This window comes from Tauraco erythrolophus, chromosome 4, assembly GCF_009769465.1.
Source record: "Tauraco erythrolophus isolate bTauEry1 chromosome 4, bTauEry1.pri, whole genome shotgun sequence".
Lineage (NCBI taxonomy): Eukaryota > Metazoa > Chordata > Aves > Musophagiformes > Musophagidae > Tauraco > Tauraco erythrolophus.
In genome coordinates, this window is record NC_141468.1 from 31,789,792 (window position 1) to 31,817,297 (window position 27,506).

Sequence of the window (27,506 nt, forward strand, 5' to 3'; positions counted from 1 at the left end):
AAATACTGGCATCCTTAAAATACAGGAACTGAATTTCATCCCAGAATGCGAGAGATGCTGTAATGAGCAGCTTCTGTTTACAATAAACAGCTTTAGGACATTGTACAGTGGTAGAAATAGTCTTGTCCTATATGAATAAAACTCAAAACTGAGAGGAGTTGATCTCTAGAATGCGCTTTATGAAATAAAAAGCTTTCTAGTTTATACACAACTTGTTGATTAGTGATAGGACCTGAGAAGTCCCTAGGATATGTGAAAGAATGTTTAACAGAGGAATTATCCTGTATTCTAATACAGAGTACCCTGGTCCCAGCAACATCGGGGGCCGGGGAGTGGGAGGGGAACGGGAATCAACCTTACAATCCAGCAGCAAAAAGCTCATCAAAAAAGTAATAAAAATCCTCCCACAACACCCCACTGCTTTTTTAAGTATTTTTAAAAGACAATCTCTAGTTTTCTGAAGCCTTCTATAATATCTGCGCATGTGAACACTCATTTTAAACAATATAAACCTTACCTTCTAAAATCTGCAACCAGTTTCACATCTGCTATGACGAGCTTGTGTTCAATAATCATGTGCTTCAGAAGCTGGTTTTGTTCTGCTAAGAGACAGCATTCTTCGCAGAAAATACAAGGCACATGGGGAGAGCTTTCTACAGCAGCAACACCACCTGGACTTTCTGGCAGAGACAGAGGTTCCAAAATACACTCAGTATCTAAAATAAATAAAAATTATTTTTGACTAAGTGAATAAATATACATCACTTGGAGTACTTTTAGGCGGTATGTGTAAAACCTATTTTGTTGGGTCCCAGTTTTGTTGCATGGATCACTCCAGTGACAAAGTGCTGGAAAGTAAGTTGACTGCATTTTTTCCAAGAAGGATGGTGGGAGGTTAGCACAGGACAGTTCTCAAGCATCTGCTCCAACTGAAACTTCCCAGTGACACCAAGTCAAACAGACACAAGTGCTCTACTTATTACTAAAGGAAGTTTTATGATGAGAAACCTACTTTTGTTCCTCTCATTACCTAGTCTACCTGTTGCTATGAATGAAGCTACGTTCCTCATACTATGAGGAAGGCTTTAAACTGTATAGCACAAACTGTTTTGTATATTGACTTCCCCTAATTATACTTTTATTTATTGCACAATACTTCTATCACTTCCTGGCTCTTGTAGAGCTGTATGTGTTTGTACTATGCTGCACTAGTCAGACACAGGTTGCCCAAATGACAGCAGACAGAGCTGTGCCACCAGTTGATGTTCTCCAGGTTCGTCGGTGTTTGTAGTTCAACACGTGGGTGGACTGCACAGTCCTACAGTAGTATTGCAAACAAGCAGACTGACCCAAGGTATATTTTCCCCCACTATTTAAACAATAGCAGTGTAAATTCATAAGCACTTCCATTGGTTTAAATTAGTGTAATTCATTAAGAAGCACTGTGTGACCCACAGATTTCAAGGGCTAGCCCCATTAGCCTAACTAAATTCCACTTGTCTGGAAATAAACCATGGTGTTCATTTTCCAAACAGATCATATCTTGGACTTCAGTAAGTTTTACCTTGGAAGAAAAATACTAATTTCCATATGTATCTTGAATTCTAGCTACATTAATTTTGAATAGCGAAAGTAGCACAAAAGCAAACAGAAAAAGTTCCCCAATAGCTCCTGCACTCCAAGGACGAAAACTAAAAAGAAAACATCATGGGTCTCCTTGACTCTTGTGAAATGAAGTTAACTTGTGCAGCAGGAGGACAAACTCTATGTCTCTGGATCCCTGTAGTGACACGAACACCTCTGGAAAGAAATGAAATTTCACAGTATCACAGAATGGTTGGGGTTGCAAGGGACCTCTGGAGGTCAACTGGTCCAATCTCCCTGCTCAAGCAGGGCCACCTAGAGCCAGTTTCCCAGGATCATGTCCCATTGGCTTTTGAGTATCTCCAAGGATGGAGATTCCATGACCTCCCTGGGCAACCTGTGCACAGTATTTATCAGATAGAAGAATCAATATATGACAATTTTTGCCTCACAAAATTCACATGTGTGAATTATACATTGGCAAGCACACTAAATCTGATAATCTGATAACTTGTCCACATGGAAAATTTGAAAAATAAATTTTAAAATCATAACCATGTAGCTTTTCTTTCCCTGAGAAAATAAGCTAATGGAACAGTGCTCCCCACCTTCAGAGTCTTCAGTCTCAGAAATGGATGTGGGAAGTTCCTAAAAGTTCTGTGACAAATTTCAAGTCAAGGTAAAGGAAGAGGCACAGAGAAGGGAACGGGACCCTGCCATCCATCGCACATGCTGTTGTTCAGCAGCAGCTGGCCAGCCAGCACCGACACTGGTACAGCTGCTCCAGAGCAGGCACAGCGTGTGCTGACGGCTGCCCAGTGAGGGTGCAGCAGGGGATGGAGGGAAAGCCGGAGCTACTGGGAGCCACAAGTGGGAAAGGGTACAAAACCATAGGAAATAACAGCTTTGTCAGTTCCAAGGTGCTCCTGGAACAACGTTATCTGCCCTATGCAACTGTTAAGGCTTCTACTTAATGACGTTTGAAAAATAAAACTTCCCGGAAAGGCAGTGACTTGGCTGAAGATGGATAGTCAGGTTACACTGAACTCAGTTTATCCCATAAAACCAAACAGTGTGGAGAGATGACAGTGCACAGAACGTGGCATTACCTGGAGCAATACCACTGCTGTTGACAATGTTACATTTTTCCTCTCATAGTTTTATCTGCACTGCAGTCCATTCCCTTCCCCCAGACATCTCTTTATTAAACTGGCATTGTATAAATTGTTCCATTTTTTCCTACTATAAGAACAGCAGTTGCTACTGTAAATGCTAGAGCAATCCTCATGAAAGGGTCAGCTCTCCCAAGCAAAACTGATGTTACCCGCATCACTCTAGGTTTGTGCATTCTTACAGTCAGGACTGGTTTGTAGCACGAAGAATCATTAAAACACATTTAGAGAGAAAAATAGAGCAAGTGAATTTCCTTTGCAATAGCTGAATCTCACTGATGGCCAGAGAACTAAGAAAATACTCTTGCCAGCCAGTTCGGCTGTGTACAGTAAGCAGCGACACTGCTTTTTGTTCATTTTTGGTTTAGGTCTCTAGCAATGACCTATTTAAACATTTACAACTCAAAATAAACAAGTGCCTTTCTGCCTCAACAAACCAACATTCAAAAGATAGGTGTGCATGGCAGGAACTGCTACTCAACAGACAAGGAGCCGATACAGCTACTTAGCATGAGTACTCAGGAATATCAATTGTTTGAGTTGAGAGAGAACAGAGCTGTTAATCTTCGATTGTAGTGGTGAGTTGCAGAAAGGAAAAAACTAAGGTGAAGATTTTTTTTGCTGCTCAAAGAGAGCAGCTAATACTAAAAGAGAAGAACTTTAAATATAGACTACTGGACCAGTGTGGTAATTGCAGAAGCTTATGCAATTTATTTCAAAGGCATTTAAAGGAGGAGGTGAGGGGAAAAAAGAATCCATGAAAATATCTTTGTACTCATCTGCTGCAAAAAACGCTGAACAAGAGAAGAAATGCACAGAGCTGAACAAAGATGTTCAGCCTTCAGCGTAGCACTTAATGGACTAAAACATAACACAAACGTCAAAATAGTACAAAAAAGATAAGCATATTATTGAAATCTCTGCAAAAGCAGCTAATTTTGATGCTATATTTGGAGTGGAGTGGCCACAGGTACTGAAGAAAAGCTGTTAACTAAAGCACAGCTAAGGGCTAATGGGGAAATAAAAACACTCAGATCGAGTTCTCAGACTGCACCAGGACTCCCACATGCAGAGGCACTTGAAAATGAGGGAAGGGAAGCAAGCTTTTCTCTTAAAATCTACCACCACAAGAAAGAATTCACAGAGTTAGATTAAACATCTGCTTAGTGCAAGTGCCCTGGTTGACAGAGGCAAGAAGCAAGTACCTAGAGAAATGTATAAAAATAGGGTAAACAAACAGTAATTACACAAATAGCATAGTCTTCCAGAAATCTGAGGGTGCAGAGTTTAAGACACAGGCTGTACTTGTACATCAGTTTAACAGCATTTTATGGCTTTCTTTTTTCCATGGATTTGCTTCTGTACTTTGTTTGAAATTCTCAGTCTTTAACACCTACAAAAACCTGTAGTGATATTTCACATTCTCCTAACCGCCCTTCATTCCTTGTTGCCCTTGTTCTGCTCTTGGCTAGGTCTGCTCTACTCTTCTTCATTTGCTGAGGTGGCGGGTGGTTTGAAAACGCCCCAAGTGTGGAAGAAAATGGATTTCTAAATGAGTGTTTCTTCCTCCATCTCTTCTCTATTTCTTTTTTATTCCAAGCATTTTGCTTGCTTTTAGGATCATTGAATTAACCACCGAATTATATTCAGTGGTTTCAAAGGCTCAGAGAAGTTGTGAATCAGGTGCTAATGTGCAAGACAGCGGACAGACTCTTTATGTTCACTCCCATGTGTGTTACTGTGCATTTTTCAACATTGAATAGCACTTTTTTTGGTCCAGTTCACTGAAATACCATGAGATTCTTCTGCAATGCCTCAGTCGGCCCTCCTGCTTTCCACTTGGAAAAAAAAAAAGTGTATTAACTGCAAAATTTATCACCTAACCCCCTTTCTATTTGTGTCTGTGGTGAACAGCACAGGACCTAGCTCCCTGTGAGAACGGAGTCCTGTAAAATCCATCCATTAAGTTTCTGCCAAATCACCCTGTCACCACTGAGTTTTCCTCCTCTGACTAATGGAAAAACAGCACGACTGTTATGCAAACAGATATTTCAAAGCCCACCAAACTCAGGAACTAAGAAAATCCCTCTCTCATTCACAGAATTGACAGCTGACACCATGTTGTTCAACCTTTAACAGGACAGATAAAATTGTGGTCTTTTACAGCTAATTCAGAGCTAAAACCCGTAGATTAGTAGAAAGAAGAGACTAGAAGAATGTATTCTTTGAAAACAAAGACTAAGAAGCATACCCAGTTCTTCAGAGGGAAAAAAAATGAACACTTTGAAGACATTTGACAATGATTCGGATTACATAAATTACTTTCAAAACTAGAATAAGCATTATTTTTTGTTATCAGCACCCATAGGATACCTAGTGCAAGGGAATCCTGATCCCTGCACAGGAACTCTACACACCATTACAACAGTGACAAAAGAAAACGAAAAAAAGGCTGCCTGTTATAGAAACTATATAGCTTTGTTTATTTTAAGTGCTGTTATAATATAGACTAGTTAATCTTCACAGCTAATGAAGCAACAGGCTCAAAACGGATTCATTTTCCTTACTGGAACATTTTTAGATTCAAATGCAATTGTTCTCAACTCCGAACTGTTAGTTTGCACATTAAGTAAACGTTACACCCACACAGTTATAATACAGACTTTAGCAGCACAGGCAATGTACTCTACCTGCACAATCACACATGCAATTATCACAAAGCAATATGCCGTGTAATTTTATGGCCAATACAATAGACGTGAGTATGAGAAAGAAAAGGAAGAAAAGATTCTGGCTTTTGAAAGTGAGTTGTGAAAGGTAAAGTTCTAGGAGATGGTTTAGCCGGTGTAAGAGCTTGCTGCCACCAAGAAGAGAAGGGATGTTTTGTTACTCCTTCTTTCTCCACCTTATCCTACTGCTCCTAACCATCTACTATTGCCCTTCTGCTTGTGCTGGCTCCTGTGCTTGCCAAATCCTTTGATGAGCCAATTCAACTCTTTCACTAGATAGAACTACTCACTTCTTTCTTTTTTTTTGCTCAATAATGTTGAAAATGCTCACAAAAGAGTCCACTAAGTGCAAGAACAAACTACGGAGTGCATGGCGAGAAGCATCAAGATGAAACAGGACCTTCCTCTTCTCATCTCAGCTTCCTCCTCTCTTCTCAGCTTAACGGCCTCAGCTGTTCCATGTAATTTTACCACAAGCATGCCTTACAAAGTGTGCAAGGTTCCTTCAAAAGCATTACACACAAAGGAAAAGAAAACAGTAAGATTTTATCACTGTGCTTCCTAACAAGGACATCCGGCACTGGATTCGGTTCACAAAACCTACGGTTGTCAGCACAGGCATACACAACGCATCAAATGCAGTAAGAGCTGTTGTGCTCCATTCTTCCCAGTTGCACATCTGAACTGTGTGCTCCGACTAGATCTGGGGACAAGTTGAACACTGCTGCATAAACGACATTCTCTAACGGGAAAGTGGAGGTACTGGGGTTCAGATCAACGCAATAACGTCAGTGCTGCAACTCCTAACTCTCACAGCTTGGCCCTGGGGTGGGACCTGCACAGTGACTCAAGCGCCAGAGCTCAAGCAGAAGCAGAGCCCTCCTGCAGGCAACCAGCAAGCTCAGGGTGGAACTCCTGAAATTAGTCTGCAGGGAATGCTCAGGAGAGGAGCACTCGTACCCTTCTTTTTGAAGCTTTGCTACTAGATAAAAAGGAATGAGAGTCACGAGGCCAGAAGGAAAGGAGATAATGTAAGTCCAAAGACAAGGGTTTTTAACTAGGGAAGAAGAAATCTAACTCATTTTTAAAAGATTAAGCATTTTATTACCAGATGAAGAATACTCTGAAAATTCAAGACTGCACGTAGTCTGAGAAATGAAATGATGAAAAGAAGAATTCATACAAATTGGCTTAAGACACATATTTACAGGTTTCATGTCATTTTTTGCAGTTTATGGCACAACAAGACGACTTCAGATTGAAGAGCACATTGTGTAAATATAGACAAGCACAGTATATATTTATAAGCCCACTGTTGGTAACACAAGGATAATGAAAGAAAATAAGAACATCTGCTGGAATGTTAAGTATCTTTCTAATTAAATGCAGTAGTTGAATGAATCAATTCATTACCAACAAGTCTGGTTTATTATCTCATTAATACAGCTGGTTAATATTATGAGGAGATTAGCACAAGAACCTGAAATGATCCTAAACCAAAAATTAACACAACAAAGACATACAAGCAAATAAAGGAATCTAAACTGCCAGTAAAAGACTGAGGATTTTAGACACGTAAAGAACAAAGGGGAGAAAGAACAAAGGGGAGAAAGAACGACAGGAAAACAAAAGACACCTAGCAAACCTGGCACTCTACGTTAACAATAACAGATGCCGACTGGAAAACAGAAAGGCTGAGCACCCTCCCCCAAGCTCGCACTGATTACATGGCAAAACCACGTAGTTATCAAAATGACCAAATGGCCAGATACGGTTCATCAGGGAACCAAGCTGGATTCCTACACGAAACAGTGCTGCATTTAAAACTCTTCAGGAAATGAGTAGTTTTAAAGCTTTGTTGTATTTTAAGGTTTTTTGAGCTATAATGAAAAAGAGTATCGAGAAGCACTGGCTTGACACTGGAAATACACCCATGACAGCTTCCCTGTTTTGCAGCCTTGGCACTGCAGCATCTATTTGTTGGCACAGCAGCATTCCCTAATTTGTGGTCATATTCTTGGAAGAGATTTTATACTGATTACAGGATTTTTCCTTTGTTTTCTAGAGTATAAAAAATGGATGACTAATGACTTGCCAAATAAACAGTATTCAAAACTAAAACTCAGAATAATGGAAATAAAACACCCTGTCATCATCCTCACCAATACTACGTGCAAATATGTTCCTTTTGTAAAAGAGGAATCAATGTACATAACCATACCCTACCTCTATATATTAAAGCGCTCAAGTATTTCTATTAAGTTGAATTGAGTCTGAGCTCATGAGGAATTATTTAGTTATTACTTCTGCTTGTTAACACACCATGAATGATATTTAGTTAAAATGTCCACGTGCTGTAGGAGACAACACATCCTGTAGCTTCCTCCAAGATCAGTCAGTCTCAACCCTGCCTGCTTTTTAATTGAATGCAAATGAGCACTTCAAAAGAGTACTTAATCCTACAGCTAAACCTTGTCAGTTTTACAGAATCTGTACATATTCTGTAGCATCCACTGCCTGGGAATATGAGAATTTTACTCCAGTGAAATGACAGCTTTAAGAAAAGCTGTGAGTTACCAAATCCTGGTATCTCAGGACAGAGTTTCTATAGAGCAGGTGTCTGCTGGGAGCTGGAACTAACAGAAATACAACTGTGCTTAATAGCCATATTTAACAGGGCTGCTCTGTCGGGGAGCTTAGGATGTTGCAGTTTCATTAGCATTAACAAGTGTTGCTATGGGTACCGGAGCACAGGCATCAGAGTACAAGTGAATAGAAGGAGTGGGAAAGTGATTAATAAAAATGTGAAGTGTTGGAATTTTAATAAAACAAAACCAACGTGCTTGCGAATAAGATCATGTTTAAATAATAGACTACATTACTGCCCAGTTCACCAGCAGATATATGCCACTGCTTGTCGTCCTTCTGCTTGAGCCCAGACAAACCCCTTCTTCAATAAAAATAAAGACCAGAGCAAACCCACTGTTCTCACGTTGAGAGGGACACACATGCACACACACACACTAATGAAAGTGACCCCAATAAGTATTCAGAACAATATTTAAGTGCTGAAGTTAATATGCAATTTATAAATATTTAACATAATGCTCTGTGCAAGCTCAGAGCCACAAAACACCTCATTCCTGGGTAAACGGCATGGACTTACCTTAGAGTAACTAAATGCAGGGTGTGATATCTTGGTCACAAACATGAAACGATATTTATTTACTTCAGAATGAAATTTTGAATAATTTTACTACACTCTTTAGATGTACTTTGATTTCTTATGACTGTTGTTAAGCAAAAGTAGCACCATTTCTGTTTACAGAACACCTAAGGGGTGAAATGGTAGCATTGTGGGAGTATCTGTGTCATACTCGAAATAAAAAGAAAATTCCTACTCTTAGCCAAACTAGGAAAACATGTCTTACCCTAATTACTAAATGAATGCATGCTTACCCATTTTTTTTCCCTACCCTCCCTGTCCAAAAGTTGGAATTAAAAAATGCACAGCAACAGTAATTCCCACAACTGACAACCCATGTGATGATTAGTAGAACTTCTGCTTTGCTGTTTCATTAAACAGTGAAGGCTCTAGTTTGGACTCTACTTACAACAGGTTATTTCCTTGATTTTAGCAACATTTTCAAAATATCTCCTAAGTCTTAATACATCCACTCTCATCCACTTTTGGCAGTCAATATATTCGTACCAATTCCTTTGGAGGTGCCTTAGGATATACTCATGTTGGTCTCTTCAGCTATGGGTGCTGCTCTGGGCTCACAGGACAGATAATGCCTATTCCCTGTGATCTGCACTGTGACGGGTACACAGTTATTAATTACTCCCATGGCCAAAACATGTTCTCACGTTCCAGTACACCAGTCTTCCATGCCTGTGGCTCCACCCTCCTTTCTGACCCCACTCTACCCACTCCTTGAGGATGCCCTTACCAGAGTCTTACTCCTTTGACCATGTTCAGCACTCAAATCTCCTCATGGGTATCACAGGAGTCAGGAAACCAAGTTCAGTTTAAGTACTTTATGCAATTTTCCACAAAACTTAATTTTCATTTCCTTCTACCCCTCCCTTCATTCCCTGTCCACTACCCAAAACCCAGCCATCGGTCTTCCTTCATCCCCCAGCTCTCTCCTTCCAAGAACACTTGTTTATCTTTGCCTTTGTCGTACAATCTTCCCAAAGCTTTTCTTTTCCTGAATTTTGGCTCTGGATGCAGTTTTCCTTGCAATCTCTGTGGTTAGTTCTGCAAACACTTATTTGTGCAAACAGAATAGAAAAATCAATAAAGCAAATAAAGATGACTCTGAAGTGGTACTCAATACTCAGTGGTCTTCCTTGACATTTTCACTGTACTTCAATGTTTAATTCTAAAAATTGATATTTATGAATCACTTAGGCTTGCATGAATTGTTATACTGATTTTCAGGATAATAGGATGTTTTAGCAAAAAAAGATAGTTTTGAAGTAAACAATACTGACCTCTTACTGTTTAGTATGATCATGTAACATGGTAGGCATGGAAAGCTGAGATCCATATTATGTACTAAAATCAGGGATTAAAAAGCAATTATTAACTCTTCCCCTATTATCTGGAAAGATTAACAAAGTAATTATGTAGCCTGAAACTCAGAATGTTTAGTTACAAACAAGAGGAAGAGAATATCCAACACAAGAATTTGAAATGGAAGGAGAGAAGGGATCATTTAGGTTCTTCTTATCACCCAAATCTAATTCATAAAAATTAGTAGCTGTTTTCTTTTTAACTTGCTTTTTAATACAAAGACATATCAAAGGCATCATACTAAAGCATAAACAATACTGTTTTAAACCTGAGGTGTAAAGACTAAATTTCAGCTATTTTCACATGCAAACTAACTACTTTGAAAAAAAGGAGTACATTTTTGTGCCAAGCTGATAAAGACTGTCATTTTAAAACTTTTAAAAATATGCACTGGAAAGTGTCAGAAGTAAAGATGTGTATGCGAATTTAGTACTTGTGTATGTTCCCACTGCCACTGTTGTGCTCCCTCCTCTGCAAAGACCAGCAAGCTGGAAATACGCCCGTCTTAATTTCCATTTACTGTGACCGTGACCTTAGCTCTTCCACAAAGAAGAGGTCTTAACAGTGTGTTTAATAAGGACAGTATTACATATTCATTGCTATGATTTATCTTTGCTGTGCCTTTAACAACTACTGTACTAAGCCTAGTATTTCTTATGCCAGCATTGCTACGTTAAATGTGTAAATCAGTTTACTCGCTACTTCTTGTTATCATTAGCTAGTAGAGATCACTTATTCTTTATTACAAGGACTTTCCTTATCTTTTCTCTTGTCACCTGCCCTTTTCCTCTAACAGGATTCAATTCTCAAGCATGTTTATCCTCGTGGTGTCAAAAGGATTGGCTAGTGGTCTTTTTAGATTATTGCTTTACATTCTGCAGCTAAAGGAAAGGCTGTGTGATTTTCCTCTAAAAATCTAAAGCCTGCTTTAGCCAGTCCTGTGAGACACCCCCATGCCATTATGACAGGAATTTTTACCATGCTCCTGACTAAAATGTTTGCATCACAGGGTTTCTAACTCTTTTCCACTGGTAGACATTCCTTGAGAAAGGCAACTACTTGAGAAAAACAACTAAAAATAGTGTGAAATGTTCATTTTATGTCACTATAACTTTTTGCAGACTCATATAAATTAGAACTAACCTCAAAGTGCATCCTGAGAAGTCACGTTTCCGGCATCCTCATGTATGCATGTATGTGGGTTTCACATCAACAGAACAGGTTGAAATCTCTATCAGGTATTCTGACAGAGCTTCCTGATACTCAGAAAGCCTTTGAGTCTGAATCATTTAACTGAATTTTGTACTTAATGAAGAATCAGTATGAGGAAGAGGCCCTGGGGTGTTAGAAGCTCTGTGGTCTGTTGCTGCTTTCTCAGTGAACTGGAGCTTTTCCAGACAGAGAGTAGCAAAATAAGTTGTTTCTACTTTTAGAATCAAACCTCCCTGAATTGGTATTCAAACTGGAAAAACAATGGCTGAAAAGGACAGTTCATTATAGCGTGCAGTGATGTGGATCAACATAGTTCAGCCTAATTGATATCTTAGCTCAGGAAAACAAAGCTTTGATTGTATTTCAAATAATCCACTATTTATACTCTTTACAAATAAGTTTTTGAAAATTAATTTCAGAGGAAAGTATTTTCAAGGCAGAACTCAAATACTAATGTCTTACAGATCAAAGGGACATCCCACAGCAGGCTATGTCAAATTTCTGTGAGCATATTCTGACTTTGTCCCCGAGTTCGAAATAAATATTTTTGTAATATGGGACTTATTTCTCTTGTCCTTTACACATTCATTAAACATATGACACAGATCTTTACTTCTTAAGCACCATATACACCTAGTAACTTATACTGCTAATGTAGCTCATGGACATGGATGGTAAAATAATTGAAGATAATTTCCTCAAGAAACAGAATTAGAATGTTAGAATTAGTGATATAAGTTGTTTATGTTTTTCAGATAACATTTTGCTAACTGTATAAATACATGCAGACTCCTGAACATTAAATTAGTACACTAATAACACAGGCTGCATGTTTTCATCCCATACAAGAGAAAATCAAATTAAAACCTCAAGCAGGATGTTTTCTGTTACATACCAGCCATCAGAGAAAAAAAGCTCTATCTGATTTATTCATGCGTTACTGAGTCACAATAAAATCCAGTGCTGGCACACTGGTCAAGACAAATGCTAGCAAAATGCTCTGGTGACAGCAGCATCACTTATTATTGCATGCATTTGTTTCGTAACTATCCCTGTTTTCATATTGTGAGTCTCGTGCTCTCCGACCGCGAGACTGCAGGGGCTGACCTGGGGCACGTGCTACAAACCTTGGCAGCGGTCCTGAATCCGCGGGATGCTGTGCCACGCTTCCCTGCGCTATCCACCAGCCCTGTCCCTCTCCTTGCACCTCTCAGCACAGCTCTGACCCACACAAGTCCTGCAGTCCCTGATCACCCTCCAGCTGCTTTGCACATTGGCTGGGTTTAGAGGGAAGTTTTGGCGCACGTGAACCAGATTCGCCTAGAGTCCAGATAAGTACGAAAAGCATCCCAACCCCTAGCAGAGACATCTGGGTCTAAACCAAGGAGCACTGCTTCATACAGCTGTGAAATACCTGCACGTGGAGGCTGTTTGGTGTGGGAAGGCTGACTACACGTAATCCAAAGCAAAAATGCCAAACCGTGCAACATAGTTGCAGGGACCGCGACACTGATCGTCTCTATCTACTGTGCCTCATGCTTTGTTCATGTGCAGAGAGCCACACCATACCATAGCGGCTTGTGAGGTTGAAACAAATGGCATTGCCAGTTATGAAGCGTCTATACCAGAGGGATAAAGAGAATGCTTTTAACTTGCTCCTACTACATGGGGCAAGAAACAGGAGTAGCTACTCCTTGACAACAGTCACTGATGACAAATGAGAGGAGGACATCTCAATGAGCAATAATCAACCAGAAGCAGCTATGCCATTTCACACTGGTCCCTATCTGCCAGTCATAAAAATCAAAGAAAAATACAGGAAAGTGGAAAAAAGACCATTTGGAATAGAGAGTCCGGTGAAAACACGAGGGAAAGTTCAAGAAACCCAGTTGAAATATATTACTAAGAACAGACAGGTTCTCTGTCCGAAAGTTTTGGACCACTGAAGCCACTGACAAAACATCTACTACAATTCCTCATTTACAGGTCTACTACAGCAAAATATTAGGATAGAGTGGCAAACAAGCAGTGAACATGGAATTACCTGCTGGGAAACCAGGCCTTGATATCAATGATCAGACTTGCAACTACACCATTCCCTATAGTGCCAAAACATTACAAGTTGACAGTTAACTGCTGTACACTGACGATCTAAAATCCTTTATAACCAGAGAATAAACTCAAGCAAAACAGAATGCCCTTTCCATTTACTTCATAATTACAATTTGATTGCCACAACATGTATTATGTTTTGAAAAATCAATAAAGACTCCAGTTCAGCACTCCTGACTCCATACCATAACCAAATTATGAGGCACACCTTATGGCAGACATCACTGGCTACAACGAGTTCTGGTGCTCATCCAGAGAACCATCGTTCCCCAATAAAAACAAAACAAAACAAAACAGTAAACAGGGTGTTTGCATAGGCATAAAAAACTGTCCTGGCATCTGTGCCCACTTGGAACATTCAAAAAACTTGTAATACCTCCCTGCTCCACATCTCTACATCTAAATAAAGCATGTCCACATCTATTATTTGTTCAGGCAGTGAGAAAGCCTTTCAGGTAAGAAGCAGGCAATTGCTGATCCTGAGGCAGTTTAAAGGATTTCCTGAATCTGTAGACTGATGAACCAGCACTCACTGTCACTCCACCCCAGGTAACAGACGGCCTGAGCAGAGATTTCAAACGACTTAAAGGCTTTAACATGCAAACAAGTTATCATGTTTAACCTGTTTCGTGGTCCACAGGCACATGCTCCCCAGGTCACCTGAAGCAGCTTACTCCTCAAAGAGCTCCAGTCGGTTTACAGAGCAGCTGATACTTGGCAGCTTGTTCATGTATCAAAGCCTTCACCTGCTACTGAGCAGGCAAGAATTGGCTTAGATTACTGGAATTAAATGCAGCTCCATGTCCACTAGCAGACAGTTAAATAGTATCTAACACAGATAAAGGCCATCCATCTTCTCTTCTTAAGCTATGGAAGTTTTCCAAATTCATAGAAAACTAAACAGCAAGCCTTTATCGGGTATTTTTGGAGAATACAATATACCTTGTGTCTTGTGCTAACGGCATCTACGTATTCGTGCTGAATTGTGGGGGACACCCCTTTGTCTTCAGGTAACATACAGTGCACGTTTGTAACACAACTATTTGTAAAGTTATGGCAGGATCACAGGCAGTTCAGATCTGTATTACCAAGCAATACAATCCATTACTTATTCTATTAATCCATTAATATCCATATTAGTTTCACTTGTATATTCTCCCATAATCAGTTTTTTCTTTAAGAAATGTGCTGTGGAAGGCTAAAACCACTAAAATTTTATTGTAACATTACATGAAAGGATTTTGCCTTTTTACTCTTCAAACACAGAAGCACATAAAAGGCTATTTTACCAACTGTAACTTAGTAATTTCCAGTCCTCCACAAGATCCACTTGCTTATCAGGTAGCTGTTTAAAATGACTACGAGATTGCATTTTTAATTAAAAATCATAACAAATGCTCTTAAAACATTTATAAATAATACTGTTTTAGGAGGTTCATTCTTGTAATCATATTAAAATAAACTGCGTCGAACTTACAGAATTAATTAGTGAACCATCCTCCAGGTGTAATTGCTAGTTGTTCAGTTCACAATGATTAACCTATGTCAAATCAAGATCCTCTACAGAGTTTATAATGCTTACTGGTAGAAGGAATCCCTTCTCTCCCACTCCAAAATCTATGGTACAGTGGAAGCCCCAGGTCTTGAAATCCTCCACTGAGCGCACAGATTTAACCCAATAAATGGATCACTAGTGGTACTCTAGACACGTAGAAGCGCCCTGTGGGGGAACAACTGAGGATGCAACCACCTGCGTGAACGTTTGGAACTGGCTGGGGCTTTAAGGAAGGATACCGAGCAGGCTACCAACCTCTAAAACCATCAAACAGAAACGGGCAGATATGGGTGGGCTGGGTGACCATCAGGCTAACGTCCGAGGAACTCTGCAGAACGAACACGCAAGAAGTGGCAGCTGTATGCTTGGAGCAACGGCTGCTCTGTCACCTTGCTGCGGTTTCCACCCATGGCAGTGAGCAGCCAGCAGCTCCCTATTCACAACCACGCACGCTGTAGGTGTTTAAAGAGGAAGGGAGTAATCTGTTCACTGGGGGCTGATCTGGGTAAGAGGGGTAGTATAAGGATGTGTGGGATTGGAGGGCATCTGATTCATTACTTTATTTGGTTAAGGACTCTTCAGTATAAAAGAAGTGACAAATAACATGGAAAATGCTAGATTATACACAAACAAACACTAATGGACAGGTAATAACAGAGACAATAAATTATCTTTGGTCACTATAGGAACTAATGCCATTAAAGGAACCACTCAGCCAGCCTTGAACGGATTCAACCTGAATTTCATCACTGATAAGGAAGGGGAAATGGGATTATCATATGTACTATGCTATATTTGAGTGTGTTTGTGGAACTGTGTGAAACTTGCTAGAGGATATCAGAAGGGGCTTGTGGGATTACGTGTATCGTATTATGGAAAATTTAGAGGAGGGGCCAAAGGCAGAGAAAGGGAAGGATCAGAGGGGGGAACAAACACCAGAATATGGAGGCTGGGGAAATAAAAAAGGCCAGCTGCATTTAAACAGGCTGCTGATGGGTACACTTCTCTGGTCAAACTCTGCACCTGATCCCCACAGTCTTTCCTTTCTTCTTACTAAATCCTTTTCTTAACTACTTTTTTTGTGTAATTCACCCGCTGTCCTATGTGTGATACTGCTGCAAGGTCTAAGTGCCAGCAACTGCAGAAGAGGCTGCTGGTCAAAAGGTCTGCATGTCCAGGAACCAGCAACTAGAGGAACCATGGCGTGTTTATGTTTTCCTAGTGAATTTAACCTTGTATGCATATGTGTGTATGTGTAATTTGCGAGCAAGGTTCAAACTGGACTAGCCAGGGAGCAGCCAGTGACTAGAAGGAGACCTGTATCTGACATTCACTACGGAAAAGACAATTCATCTTCAGATTTGCAATCAACCCCATGTTCACAGGCCACAAAGTGGGCTCTAAGTCTGTTTAATACTCCTGGACCTTGGGTCCCTTACCCAGCCCCTGGCTCAAACACCAACCCTTTCCAGGTTAGGGTCTCTTCCCGCTCACTGACTGCTCCAGTTTGATGATAGCTGCCTGATGCTTAACCAAATCCGGTGTTTCTGATGCTGTTACCTGGGCCATCTCAGCCTCACATGGTATCACTGATACAGTTACCCCGGCCCCATGTGCCTGACAAGATATCACTCCCCAGAACGTCCCAACACCACCCCCTCCAAGCCGGATCCCAGAGACCACTGGGTTGAGCAGCTCTCATAGCATCCTTAACGGAGGGAGCTTAGAGTTGAGCTAAAGAAGTGATGCTTACAGTATCAGGAACAAAACAACTTTCACTAAAGTATCCTCTAGGTAGCAACGAAAAAAGGTAGATTTGCGCAAGACCAGTCAAACTTCAGTTTTCCACAGTAAACCAAATTCCCTTAAAAGTGAGGCACAAGAGACAGACGTGGAAGGAATAAGAAAAAACCTGCAGTGCTCTGGCATGGTACGCTCCAGCAGCATGGTATTAAAAAGCATTTGAGCACATTAAGACCCCGAGTAGGAATCCATAACTGTCAGACTGCTGATGAAGCTATGAAAGACACGCTTCCAGAAGAAACCTCATTTCAAAATCCATTGACAGATGCTGTAAGAAATGTTGATATGTAGCTAATTAATGTAGACGGAACAAATTGTACTGTGGACAGTGATATGTTTATTACAAGCCACTCGGTGAAGGCTGCTGGAGGGAACTAACTATAGAGCAACACAGTCCTGGATTAGAATATACAAGCACAGGCTTCCCAGGAAATAGGAAACAGCAAGAAAGGGAAAAGTATTTTATTTAATTTTCCTATATACTGTCTCCAAAGAAGTGAAACAGCTTCTCAGGTGCACATGCAAGCAGAAGATATTGCTAGAGTGAATAGCCTCATAGAAATGACACTGAAATATGCCTCTGAAAGAATAAGGATTTTGCTCAGAGACAGGGAAATAACAAATATTAGAATTGTAGAATCATAGAATGGTTTCGGTTGGAAGGGACCTTGAAGATCATCTAGTTCCAACCACTCTGCGATGGGCAGGGACACTTTCCACTACATCAGGTTGCTCAAAGCCTTGTCCAGCCTGACCTTGAACACTTCCAGAGATGGGGGATCCACAACTCGCCTGGGCAACCTGTTCCAGTGTTTCACCACCCTCGTTGTAAAAAACTTCTTCCTTAGATCTAATTGAAATCTCCCCTCTTTCAGTTTAAGCCATTGCCCCTCGTCCTATCACTACACGCCCTTGTAAAAAGTCCCTCTCCAGCTTTCCAGTAGGCCCCCTTCAGGTACTGGAAAGCTGCAATAAGATCACCTCAGAGCCTTCTCTTCTCCAGGCTGAACAACCCCAACTCTCTCAGCCTGTCTTCATAGAAGAGGTGCTCCAGCCCTTAGATCATCTTCATGGCCCTCCTCTGGACCCGCTCCAGCAGCTCCATGTCCTTCTTATGTTGGGGACCCCAGAGCTGAACGCAGTACTCCAAGTGAGGTCTCACGAAAGCAGAGTATATTTGGGTGAGGTATTTTTTTTTGCCCACAGACAATGTGATTTATAGTATAAGATCTGTTTACCCTAAATGACTGCAGTCTAAACAAATAATTTTGAAAAGGCTATTTCAGCTGTTGGGTAGTCTTGTCTTTGTTCAAGGGAAGAAGACAGACGGGCTCTGAGCCTAATACAAATATGCTGAAGTCAGTCATGGTTAACATGATGGACAGCAATTAAAAGGCTGTGGCAGAATTTCATGACTTCCAGCCAGCACGTTGGCAGCTCTCTCTTATGGAGACAGAGATAGCTTGGCTATACGTGGGAGTCTACAGGCTATGGTGGAATTTAATTTAGCCTAGCACTTACTGTTTTGATTTTCAATAGTGACTTTTACACATTTTGTCACCTAGAGACTCCAAAGGATCTGCCAGGGGATGCAAAGCAAGTTCAGAAGCAAAGACGCTGAAAATTCACTAATCCTTTCAATGATTGTTTGAGCTTGCTAATAGAAAACCAGCACAGGTCTCTGACTTCCAGTGGTACAACCTTTTTTTCATGCTGGTACTAATGTCTTCACAAGAGTTACCTGGAAAAACTTCAGGGTAACCTCATCGCCTGTAGTACTCCACAGACCTATGTACGGTTTCACACAGAAGACTTGCACAGACAAAAGAGCACGTCCTTTTCAACATCTAAACCAGCACAGCTTTGCCTCTGGGTGCACTTACACCAGTGTGGAAATGCTCTAGAAGAGTTTGGCTTTTCAAGTTAGAGAGGCTCACACCAACACACTGCAACACATAAATAAAGTAGGAGTACTGCTTTAACTAGTAGCATCAATAAAGTGATACTGCTTTTATGAACAGAAGCAGAGTACATACTAGAGAAACAACACAAAGGTCACTTAAAAGATCACTCAATACCAAAGTCTGACAACTAGAAGGATAGATGTGGAGTAAGTCCGCTCTAACTCTTAAGTTTGAAACTTTCTGCTTGCACAGGACTTCCTTCTGTTGTGTCCTTCATAATATTAGCCACTTAAAACTTCAACATGACTTGACGGTAGAGACTAAAAGCCAATGTTGACTGAAAAAAAAAAAAAAGCCACTTTCCCCTCTTAAATGTTAAACTCTTTTATTTTTCTGTTCACCTCAAGTCATCCCATAAAACTTCTAGTTACCAATTCAGAGTAATGACTGATTGGAGAACACATTGAAAACCAGACATACTCATCTTAGAGACAACCTGTACCTGGTGAGGCCTGCCAGAGCAGCACCATATCACCCGAGTTTTCCTCTTTTTTCCTGTCTGTGCCTTCCCCCAGGACCAGAAGATGTAACCCAAGCTCTTGCTCCTGCCTTACAGTGCCCACGTTTCTCTCCCAAGGATCAGTTCAGCCTGAGGATTTCCTGCAGTTCAACTAAGGTGAGCTCTGGCTAAACTGCTTCTAGAAGGGCACAGACATACAGACCTCTCAACAAGGCTGGAGACTTCACTGTTCCTGCCACTTAAGATGCCTGACTTATCCCTGGCTGTCACTTCCGATAGTCCATTTGTGCTCCTCGCTGTACAACACCTGCTTTTCTTTCTCCCTGTGCATGTATGTGCTGAGATATGGATTTATGTGGGAAGTCAAAAAGCCACCCAGGCTATCAGCTCGATGTCCCACCTCCCTGGCACGCTGCCGGCACCACCACCTTCCTCTCCGGCACCAACTCGCTGTTGAAACCCCTCACAGTCCCCTCAGCTTCACGTACCAAACTCGGGGCTTTGCTAGGAGGAACGGCACCAGCACGACCAGAAGAACTTACGCCCCTTGTAACCGCCGGGAGGCGGGGACGGGGCGGCCCGGGGCTCTCCCCGGAAGCCCGCTCCGACGGGCGGCCGGCGGGGCTCCCACCGCGCCGGGCCCTGCCGGCTCCCGGCCGCCCCACACGTGTCCCCCGCTCCGCACCCCGCGGAGCCGACCCCGTCCCGCCGCTCCGCCAGCGCCGAGCCAGGGGTGCGGAGCCCCCAAGAGAAGCGTGTGTCGGGGCGGGGGGAGAGGAGGGGGGGGGGGTGGGGGGGGGTGGGGGGGGGGTGGGGGGGGGTGGGGGGGGGGGGGGTGGGGGGGGGGTGGGGGGGGGGGGGTGGGGGGGGGTGGGGGGGGGTGGGGGGGGGGGGGTCCCCCGCGCCTCCCCGCAGCGCACTCACCTCCCCGCGCCGGCGGCTCTCCGTTCCCGCCGGACGCTGCCATGCCGCCGCCGCGCCGCTCCCCACGCCCCGGCGTGAGGCGGCCTCCGGGAGCCGAGCTCCGCCCCGCCCCGCCCCACCCCGGCGGGGAGCGCGGGGCCAGCCGGGGCTCGTAGTCTCTCTCCCGGCCGCGGCCGCGCCGAGGCACTACGTTCCCCGGCGTGCAGCGGGACGGGGCATATAAGCGGTTGGCGGCGAGCGCGTTTCAGTCAGTCGGTCCGCCCGCCCGGCGGAACAATGAAGTCGCCGGCGGGGCCGGGCAGCCGCGGCTGAGGCGCGGCGGGAGCAGCCGGGCAGCGGACGCGCTCGCCGGCTACCGCGGCTCCCAGCGGAGGGGCTGCCGGCCGGCGGCGGGGGGTAGTGGTGGTGGGCGCACGCACACCGCGAGCATGTGGATACCCACGGAGCACGAGAAGTACGGCGTGGGTGAGTGAGCGAGCGAGGGCGAGCGGGGCAGCGCGGGGGGCGAGGAGCGGCGGTGCCGGCGGGGAGCGCATCCCGCGGCGGAGCGGGCTCGCCCCGCGGGGCCGGTGCGGGCTGCTGCCGCCTCCCGCGGGAGCGGAGGCAGCGCCCCGCCTGGGCGAGCGGCCGCGTCGCCCTCTCTGCGCGGTGAGGGTCGGAGGTCCCGTGGGGGCGTGGGGGAGCGGTCTCCTCCCCGGGGGCGCAACAAAGGGCGGCCGCTGCCCGAGCGGCGGCTCCGGCACCTCCAGGAGCTGCCCGGCGGCGGGGCCGGTCCCCCGCCTCCGAGGCGGGCGCTCGGCTTCTCCCCGCCGGCGCTGGGTGGGAAGGCTGGTGTTTCACGGGGAACAAAGCAGCCTTAAAAAATATCGCTAGGGGCGGCGACCTGGCGGGGAGAGGGTCTCCGGGGTGGCGGCGGCGCTCCGGGGAGAAGCAGGAGCGGGACCGCGGGCATTGTTCGCGCGTCGGGGGTTTTGTCACGGCTTCGGTGGAGGGCGGACAAAGTGTCGCTTGTGGAAGTCGCGCTTCCTTGCCTGTTCATTCAACTCTGCCTGGTGCAGGGCTCTGAAGCCCGGTGGTTTCACTTACAAAGTGGTCAGGGAGACTTACTGCGATTATTATATTTTTTTTTTTCTTTTTCCACACCACCTTTTAAAACCGCCAGTACTCGGTGAGCTCTGGTGACTCGTCCCGGACAATAGCCCGCTCTGACACAGATGCCGCTGAACTGTTATACAGACCTACCAGCGTAGGGAGCAGCTTTCAGTCTGTTTACGTCGCTTTTGGACGCGGAGTTGTGTATATTACGGAAAAAGCAGGAGGAGCGCGGAGCCCTCCTTTGTGTTTGTGTGTGTGTGTAGCAGCGAGCCGTGAGCGCGGGAGCCAGCCCCGTGCGGTGCCGCTCCGTCCCATTTGGAGTTGAGCCCAGATGTTGCTGTCCTCCGATCGTTAAATTATAGAGATCATCGATGAGGATTTATTTTCTTGACTTCTTTATTTGCCAGGTCACAGCTGGGTTGCGAGATATTGATTAGTCCTGCCACCCGCCTTTCTTTACAAGGATGGGCAGAGGCTTAAAAGCCACTCTGGGACTCCCTGGAATGGCATGCTGGATATTAGCAGTCAAGTATTTCAAGCTGCAGCCCTCCTCTCGGTCTACTTGTGTTTTTTTTTTTTGTTTTGTTTTTATTTTTGAGCATAGTATGCTATTTCACAACTGAAGCATTTTTTTTCCTGATTTGTGAGTTAAAAATCACGATGAAGCATCTTTTCTAATACTGAAAATAAGCAGCTAAACATATAATAATAAGGAAATAATGTTCTCCTTATTTGAATAACTGCCTCCTCGTTGTTAAACAATAAAGTGATATCTCTTAAATAAGATCTATGTTTAGCAAACCGTTTCAGGTACTTACACATGGATCACTGTCCAGCTCTTCTCCACTTAGGAAGGCTGGTGTTACGGAAATATTACGCCTGCTAAAGAGATACAGTTGTGATTTCTCAATAGTGAGGCTTCCTTTGGATCAACCAGAAAATGTAGTCCGCTACAAAAGATTCTTTTTATTTTTGTAAATATAATATAGTCACAAAAAGATGCCTATTCTTATTTAGATTCATTCCATGGTTTTCTGTGATTTCCCTTCCAAAGGCTATTCAAGATAGTAACAAAAAGCCACTGTTCAGTTTGGGTCCTCTGTACCTCTAGGATGGGGGTGATATCGTAGTTCGTACAACCATTGCAAAATGTTAAAATACTGACCTGAAGCAATTCGGTCTTTCTCTTGGACTGTGTTTCATGCAATGTGCTCACTCACCTGCATGATGAGTGCTGTCTGCAAAATCTTCACACCCAATTATTGTATAAGCTATTATGCTCTATGGCAGTGGTGGGGGAGGCAGGAGAAAGAGTTTTATCTTCCTGTATGATTCTTTAAACTTCATGTAAAGTGAATTTCATAGACCGAGCTTGCATTTTGCACTGCAGACCTACTTATATATTGTGTTTCCGAACAGTTTTTTTAATACTGATGTGTTTATCTGCCCTGGTAAAATAAGTGCATTATAAAACCCCTTTGAGAATCCCGATTAGTTGTACCAAATATATGTATCCTTTGTATAAAGAGCTCAGGGATTGCATCAACATCAGACCTCATCTGCATTTTTCAAGCGGAATTCTGCAGCACATGCTGGGTGCTGCACATCTCTACTGTGACATGCCAAAATGGATGAATAACCAGGCAACAGCCACCTGGTTGCACTGAAGGGTTGCTGGTAACCAGGTGGCCATTGCTCACTTGCACAGCCTGGCTGATTCCCACTTTGAGGGGTAGTTACTACAAGTAACAATCTTCTATTCTTCAAATTTTTAAACTTCTGCCTGCTAGCCACTGATAATATCTAATTGCTTTTTACTGAGCAGGTTGCTTTACTGTGAGTTCATTTACTAGTTGGCAGGAATACTGCCAGTTCATTTCCTGGTAGACACACATACTGCCATAATGAAGAACACTTTTACACTTGCGTGACACCTTTTGTACTACAGTTACGTGTATTTATTTCTAAGGCTATAGATTTTGTCAGTTATGTATTATCCCTCAGGATGCTAAAGGTGAAATAAGCATTGGAATATTTCTGGTTCTAAGAAAGCTTGCTTTGTCTGGGTTTTGGTGTCTTTATTTTCGGAACACAAGGTTAAACTTCTGTATTTCGCTTTGAAATTCCCTATGTCCTGAATCACACCTTCAGCTGTTGTGTCAAACTAGTGATGGCATCGAACAAAGGATCCAGTGGTCAGTTATGTGGAGTATTTATCACAAAGTATACTGATGTAAGGTTAGGAGAGGTAAGCTTTTTTGCTGTTAATAGTATCAAAAACTGATAGATGTCAAAGGGAGTTGGCTTACCTAAATGCTGTGTGGTGTTCTATGTGAAGTTAGAACCTAACAGAACAACGCTGTTTAGAACAATAACCAAACCCTTTGTTTAGATTAGTAATTTCAGGCTGCATAGCTGTGGATGCTCTGCAGGCAGCAAACTGGCAAGTGTAGCTTTCAGAGGTGATTCTCACTGGTGCGAACTGGCAACTTTCAGCTGTAATACATAAATCGGAGGTCTACATAATTATTTTGTAGCTGCTGTGTAGAGTAAAGATACAAGTTCTGTTAGCCTGAGTATAGAGAAACAGTTTTTCTTTTTGTCTCACCAGATCTGCATTCTGCTGTACCATCTGATTATTTTTTTTATTTACCTGAATCTGAAAGGATGCAGTTGTGCTTTCTGGAATGTAGGTAATTCACCTTTTTCTACTGAGCACAAAGCCTCGCAGAATTTCTCAGGAAGGCATTTTTTTGGATTAGGATGGAATGATTGATTAAGGAGAATAATTAAAAACAGTTGCTGAATGCATAATTTAATTTATAAGCAGAGTGGTATTCCAGATCCTGAAGTCATTCCATAGAGAAAAATATACTAATTTAACTGTGACAAGTTTAAATAGTCCTTGGTATTTTTGATGTGGTTAAGCCATAAATCTGCCTTCCCAAGCGGGTATGAAGTGTGGCCATCTCCTATTTTATAGACAGAGAAACAGAAGGATCAAATGACTTTATGCTGTAAGCTGAGGTTTATAGGAAGAAGAAGACAGGGATGTATTAGTTGATCGCAGGAGAAGTATTGACTAGCACATAGACAAAAGCCAAATCAATTGGCTTGTGCCTTGTTCTTCTGAGTTGCAGCCAGACTAGTCTGGCTAGCAATCCTCTTGAAAGATAGCTAAGACATCTTTATCTTCATGGTGTAATCGCTTTTTTGACTGCAAGCTAACATTACTGTAAATGAGCTTGGGTTGTGTAGCTCAACAACAAAAAGGCAAAGACTATGATGTGGTTAATGTCATGTTGTATCTCTGTCAATAACTGTGCTGGACTTCTAATGTGTTTTGTTCAACACAAACACTTAATCAGCTTCTCTTCCATCTATCCCCAAAGAGTACAAATGAAGCCTTCAGTCCTATATCTTCCATTCTGCTGTGTTGATTTTGCCTCATGTTTTTACGTGGAATTTACTAATATGACCCCTAATAATGAGCTATATCCAAAACTTCTGTCAAGCTGCCTTAAACAACTGTTTAGGGGTGAGGCAAGGCAAAACAGTGTGTTTAGGGGTTCATGAGCCCTATTTGGCTAATGAACAGTTGGAGAATGATTTTTATTTTCTTGTTACAGCTTGTGACTGTGGGGCTGGTCACGTGCAAATAGGTGAAGGTGAGGTATGGTGGGGCACTGAGTGAAGTTGGCAGGATACCAGTGCTCCCTTCACTTCAGTGGGGTCATGGGAGCCTGTTCTCATCTTATGAAATACTCCCTGAGTTTTAGCTATCAGAGATGGAGAATGTGTGGGTCTTCACTATGGGAATATTTTTGACACATAATACATTGTCATGGAGGTTTTTACATCAGTTTAAGATGTCAGTCAGATAAGATGATATTTTCCTGGTCTTCTATATAAGCAGTAACTTTCAGTGTTGTTAAAAAATGAAATGATCTCCACTTGCAGCTTTTGGACATAAAAATCACTGAGTATCTTCTGTTGAAGAGCAGAATATTAAAGTTGAGATTTTCAAGTTATTTTGGTCATAAGACTAGTTTTGAGTGTTGATAAAGTACTGAAATTGCCTTAAAATAAGATTAAATCAAGATTTTAAAATATATATATATTTTTAACAGCGGCGTCCAAAACTCTTGAGTCTTTAGTATCAATGCGATGTTTTAAATGTCTTTATCTTTTCCTAAGGACAACCTAGAGCTGGTTGGTTCACTAACACCTTCTTACATAGTGCCCTTCAGAGATCTCATCTTTCTTGTTGACTACGCATCTGGAGCCCCTGAGGAAGATTTTTGAAGGCTGATGTTTCATGGTTAGCTCTATACTGATGACACTGTTTTTCTTCTTCCTCTCTTGCTCTATTGAGAGTTTTTTGCTACCATTCTCAGTGTTGGATTTGTGTGCCTACTAGCTGGGTCTGATTTAGTCAAAAGATGACAGAACAGTGGTGAATTAAATAACATAAGGAGTGAAGGTGAGAATGTGGTTTCCCTGCCGAAAGGGAGAATGCTTTTGTTTGTTGTCTAGCATAGGCTAATGTAATCTGTGATTGCTTCTGGGAGCTCAGACAGCATGTGATGGAGTCACTAACTTCTATGTCAAGGAAGCTATAGTCAGTTATTTTACCCCTACCACGCAGGTGTCAGGAACTTTTTGCCCTTGTGTCTGCCTTTGATGCATCTCTGCTTCCCTAACCTGCAGCCCAGAAATGAAACCTTAGAATAAAAATAAGAATTTCCCGTTTACAGCCTGGTTCAAGGTAAACACATTATCTACCATGTTGCATAGTTTCCAGTTCATTTCTGAGTGTAATTCCCTGTGTAGATTTCGGTCTATAAAGTTCTCCATAATTTGAGTCTTGGGATCAGGGAAAATCCTGAGGAGAGCATTTTGACTGCTTGGATCATTTGTGACACTTGAATGTATTCAGTGACTGAGACAAGGTGCTTTCAGCAGAGAGTTTGCACCCCTGGGAGGTGTGTTGCTTCATTTCTTTATTTTTGAGAGACTTGGAGTGTTGTGTGTGGGTGGCTTTCTTTGGTGGGTTTTTTGCTACTGGATTTGTAGTTGATTCTGTTAGGGTACAGGCCAACAAACTAGGTAACCCCTCAAATTGCTTTCAAGCCTATCGGTGGTTCTGCACAGAAGGGTTGAAAGGCAAAGGTTTTGCTTCACCTTGAGTCTAGAATTTCTTTTGTTACTGGTGTGTGGTTTTATTTTTTCTGCATGTAACTGTGTACATCATGGAGTAACCTTTTGTTTAGCTTTTTCTCCTTTGCTTGCTGTTTGTCCTTTTGTGAGGAGCTGGGCAGAATGCCTTGCAGTTACCACTGTCCCCTTCCCAGTGGTCTGGAATCCAGACTAACCTCCTGGAGGGAGATGTTGCTTTATATTTTTCAGTAGTCTACACTTAATTTGTTTTAAATGACTCTAACCTTATGTAATACAAAGGTTCGGAGGTGATCAATAGAAATATAGGAAAAAGTATGTTTAGAACAAGTTTTGAGAGGTATAAACTTGTTGCTCACCAGCCTGGTCTTCGGCTCCAAGGATGCTGTTGCATCTTCTGCAGCCAGGAGGAAATGGCCTGCCTTTTGTAGGCAGGGTCTCAACCTTAGTTAATTAGTTAATTACATTCAATTTCAATTCAAGCCAGCTGGGTAATAATAGTTGGATGCCATATAAACTATATGACTTTCTCAAGGCCGAGTCAACTCCATGACTCCTGAAGGATGTTTGCCAGCATGTTCTTTACAATGCTGATAATGGAGCATCTGCAACTTAAGCAGTCAATGCTTAGCAATCTTACTACTAGAAAGTGTTTAGCACTGGAGTAGTTTTCATCTTGGATGTATCCTTATGTTTATATGAAGACTTGCCAAGACTGTCTCCTTGAAAACAGCTCCAGTTATTTCAGTCTTTCCTGGTAGATGATGTTGTTGTTATCTTTGACCAATTGATCTATGGTCAAAACTGGACAGGAAAGCTTTATCAGGTAAAGCAGGAGAATCTTTTAATGTGTACTCTAGGCAATGTGTCTGCTCATCATTCTTGATGTCGTGTTTGTTCCTCTTGCAGTAGTATTGCATTGACTCATGTTCAGTCGGGAGCTGCTAATCAATCCTTTGGATCCTTTTCCGGAGTACTGTTGTCTAGACAGTCATTCTCCCATCCTGTATTTGTCAGCTGATTATTTCTGCTTATGTATCCTTAATTAACAGCACCTCTTTGTTAAGCTATTTCTCCTGTTTGTCTGCCACGCTGCCTCCCAGATTTCCGTTCTCATGTAAGCCTGTTGGAAGCAC

At 42.6% G+C, this 27,506-nt stretch overlaps 2 protein-coding genes across 2 annotated transcripts in view; one reads left to right on the forward strand and one right to left on the reverse strand.

The window, feature by feature from the left end:
• Positions 1 to 20,140, reverse strand: part of ZNF277 (zinc finger protein 277) — a 57,837-nt gene extending 37,697 nt beyond the window's left edge. The window contains exons 1-3 of the mRNA XM_086609921.1: positions 20,098 to 20,140; positions 19,731 to 19,850; positions 518 to 716 (exon numbers count right to left, since the gene is read on the reverse strand). Of these exons, the coding sequence (XP_086466047.1) occupies positions 518 to 716; positions 19,731 to 19,850; positions 20,098 to 20,140 (362 nt within the window). The remainder of the gene's footprint in view (positions 1 to 517; positions 717 to 19,730; positions 19,851 to 20,097) is intronic.
• A 385-nt stretch (positions 20,141 to 20,525) lies between these two features.
• The window catches only part of DOCK4 (dedicator of cytokinesis 4), a 261,513-nt gene continuing 254,532 nt past the window's right edge, over positions 20,526 to 27,506 (forward strand). The window contains exon 1 of the mRNA XM_086609922.1: positions 20,526 to 20,562. Within this exon, the coding sequence (XP_086466048.1) occupies positions 20,526 to 20,562 (37 nt within the window). The remainder of the gene's footprint in view (positions 20,563 to 27,506) is intronic.